We start from the raw sequence: 2,904 nt of genomic DNA, 5'->3' as shown, positions 1-2,904 counted from the left end.
TAAAGTTCAAAATGTGATATTTGTAAAAATAAATATATATTAATGAAAATATAAAATAAAAGAAATTAATTATTTGGGAATTAATAAAATTTGTTTTACATTTTTAAAATAAATAAAGTATTTAAAATACAACTTCAAGATATATAAAATAAAATAATGATATATATATATATATATGTATGAAATTAATCAAATGTATTAGTGAATAAGAAGATATTGAAGAATGTATGAAATATTAATTGAATATATTAATAAGTATTCTCAAAAAAATATATAAAAAATAAAAAATAAAGAAATTATTTTTTCAAAAATATATAAAAGATTAAAAAAATACTATTTTATTAATTAGATGATACGAACACAATTAAAAAAGAATTTTATATATATATATATATATATATATATATATATATATATATATATATATATATGCACATTACGTCATTCTGTACTTGTTGACGCAAAGCACAATAGTTGTGTAGTTCAGTTTCAGTCGCACTAACATTTCAATTTCCTCCATTTATGATTTATCTCCTTTATAAAAAGAAAAGAAAAGGAAAGAAAAGAACTAATTATTATTTTAGGAGACATCATTATTATTAAATATTCGATTTTTCGAGAGACTGGGCAGAGAAGACAAAATCCACCCCAGCCGCTCGTTACGTGTCTCTTAGTGAAACAACCACGTGTCAATAACTTGACCCTCAGCTTGCTTGTACCTATATACAGTGATGTTTCATCTGCAGGCTTCAAGACGATTATTTTTTGAATATTTGTAAATATCAAAGACGCATGTTCACCTGCAGGTGAAAAAAACAAAGAAGAAAAAATTAAATCATTTCACACGCTGTCCGTCCACCATTCACATTTTCACCCTTCAAATCTCAACCGGAGACCGGATAATACAGGTTGACCAATTGCAGTGCTCTCAGTATAAGTAAGGCCACAAAGCTGCGAAGTGGTGACCAGTTCTTGCACTGACCATTCTCTAGCTAGCTTCCGCAGCCAGAGTAAACACGCAGAGAGCGCGATTCCCACCTTTCAGTCTTGATCAGACAGCAAAGATGCCGATCAGGAACGTTGCCGTGGGCCACTACCGTGAGACAACTCAGCCAGATGCCTTGAAGGCAGCCTTGGCTGAGTTCATCTCCACCCTTATTTTTGTCTTTGCCGGTGAAGGGTCCGGCATGGCCTTCAGCAAACTCACCGACGGAGCTTCCAACACACCCGCTGGACTCATAGCCGCAGCTATAGCCCATGCTTTCGCTCTTTTTGTTGCTGTTTCTGTTGGTGCCAACATCTCCGGTGGCCATGTCAACCCCGCTGTTACCTTCGGTGCTTTCATTGGTGGCAACATCACCCTCTTCCGTGGCATCCTTTACTGGATTGCTCAGCTCCTTGGCTCCACTGTCGCTTGCTTGCTTCTTAAATTCGTCACTGGTGGCTTGGTGAGTTTAGACGCACGTACCATTTTCTATTTCTTTTTCTTCGACAAATCAGTTTTAAGTTCGTTATTGTAGTTAAAGTAACAGTGGGAACTAAATGTTGGGTTTTGACATGGAACAACGCAGGAAACCTGTGCTTTCGCTCTGTCGACTGGGGTTGGTGTATGGAACGCCTTCGTTCTTGAGATCGTGATGACCTTTGGACTTGTATACACTGTCTATGCCACAGCAATTGATCCAAAGAAGGGCAATTTGGGAATCATAGCCCCGATTGCAATTGGTTTCATTGTGGGTGCTAACATTCTAGTCGGAGGTGCCTTTGATGGAGCCTCAATGAACCCAGCTGTTTCATTCGGCCCTGCTTTGGTGAGCTGGAGCTGGACCAATCACTGGGTCTACTGGGCCGGACCACTGATTGGTGGTGGACTTGCTGGGCTCATTTACGAGCTGTTCTTCATCGGCTTCGGCACCCACGAGCAGTTGCCGACTACTGACTACTAAACAAGTGGGACGGCAATGTGCATGCATGAGATGGTTTTGATCTAAGCACTGCCACGGCTTTTCTTTCCTTCTCTGTACCTATTTCTTTACGGGTATTTATTTGTTCTGCCTTTCATTTGTGATCGTTCCCATCACCATGTCGCGGTGTGGTTTGTGTATTCGATCTGCTTCGGTTGTAAGCTTTTATTCCCAATCATCTTTCTATCTTTGTTTTATTTCCCTGTTTTGTTCATTTCGATCTGCTTCGGTTGCTTTTTTTTTCTATTTTTTTTTATTTTAAATGAAAGAACACATAACTTTTCGGTAACCGTCCATGAAGTCTAAGGAAAAAGGATAATGGTGAAAAGATTATAATAGAAATTACATGCGGCTTTTGGTCTCTTTCGTTAATTAATGAAGAAGTACTGGAGCAGGTAGCTAAAAAAAAAAAACGAAAAAAAACACTTTTTTTAACGAGAGAGATTATTCCGTAAAGGGGGAACATATTTTTTTTCCTTTTCTAAATCCACACATTTGGTTTTAGTCTATGGGCTGTCGAGAAGCTTCACATGTCAATTTCTAGTGACTCGGACTCCATTATTTTGTTAATTCGGATAGGAAGGTAGTTAAATCCGTGATCCTATTTTTGGGCGTTACTAATTCCTGAGAGTTATTCAGTAGAAGACAAGTAATTTCTAGATAGGTCTGGCGCTTTGCTAATTCCTGAGTTAATACATTTCCCTGAACATGTAATCATATTGGCTAATTACACTGTTAGCCCATGAACGCCATGATGATCCCAAATTGAACTCCCTTCGTTAAAAAGAAAAAGAAAAAGAAAAAAAAAGAACCATAATTCACCAGATTTTGAGGCCAAGGCATAGCTGGGTTCCCAGTTCTAGCAGAACTCCAGCCCCAGCTTACCTGGTAATTTGCTTAACCTTGCCCTCTTGATAGGGGACTGAAGCGGCTGAGCACG

General features: G+C 38.0%; 1 protein-coding gene across 1 annotated transcript; it reads left to right on the top strand.

Moving 5' to 3' along the window:
- Positions 1 to 946: 946 nt before the first annotated feature.
- On the top strand, positions 947 to 2,161 carry LOC133677310 (probable aquaporin TIP1-1). The gene is made up of 2 exons (XM_062099259.1): positions 947 to 1,448; positions 1,572 to 2,161. The coding sequence occupies exons 1-2, from the start codon at positions 1,065 to 1,067 to the stop codon at positions 1,944 to 1,946; spliced, it is 759 nt and encodes a 252-aa protein (XP_061955243.1). The 5' UTR covers positions 947 to 1,064; the 3' UTR covers positions 1,947 to 2,161.
- Positions 2,162 to 2,904: the final 743 nt, after the last annotated feature.

Source organism: Populus nigra, chromosome 17 (assembly GCF_951802175.1).
Source record: "Populus nigra chromosome 17, ddPopNigr1.1, whole genome shotgun sequence".
Classification (NCBI taxonomy): domain Eukaryota; kingdom Viridiplantae; phylum Streptophyta; class Magnoliopsida; order Malpighiales; family Salicaceae; genus Populus; species Populus nigra.
This window is presented reverse-complemented; position numbering and strand designations above follow the sequence as displayed.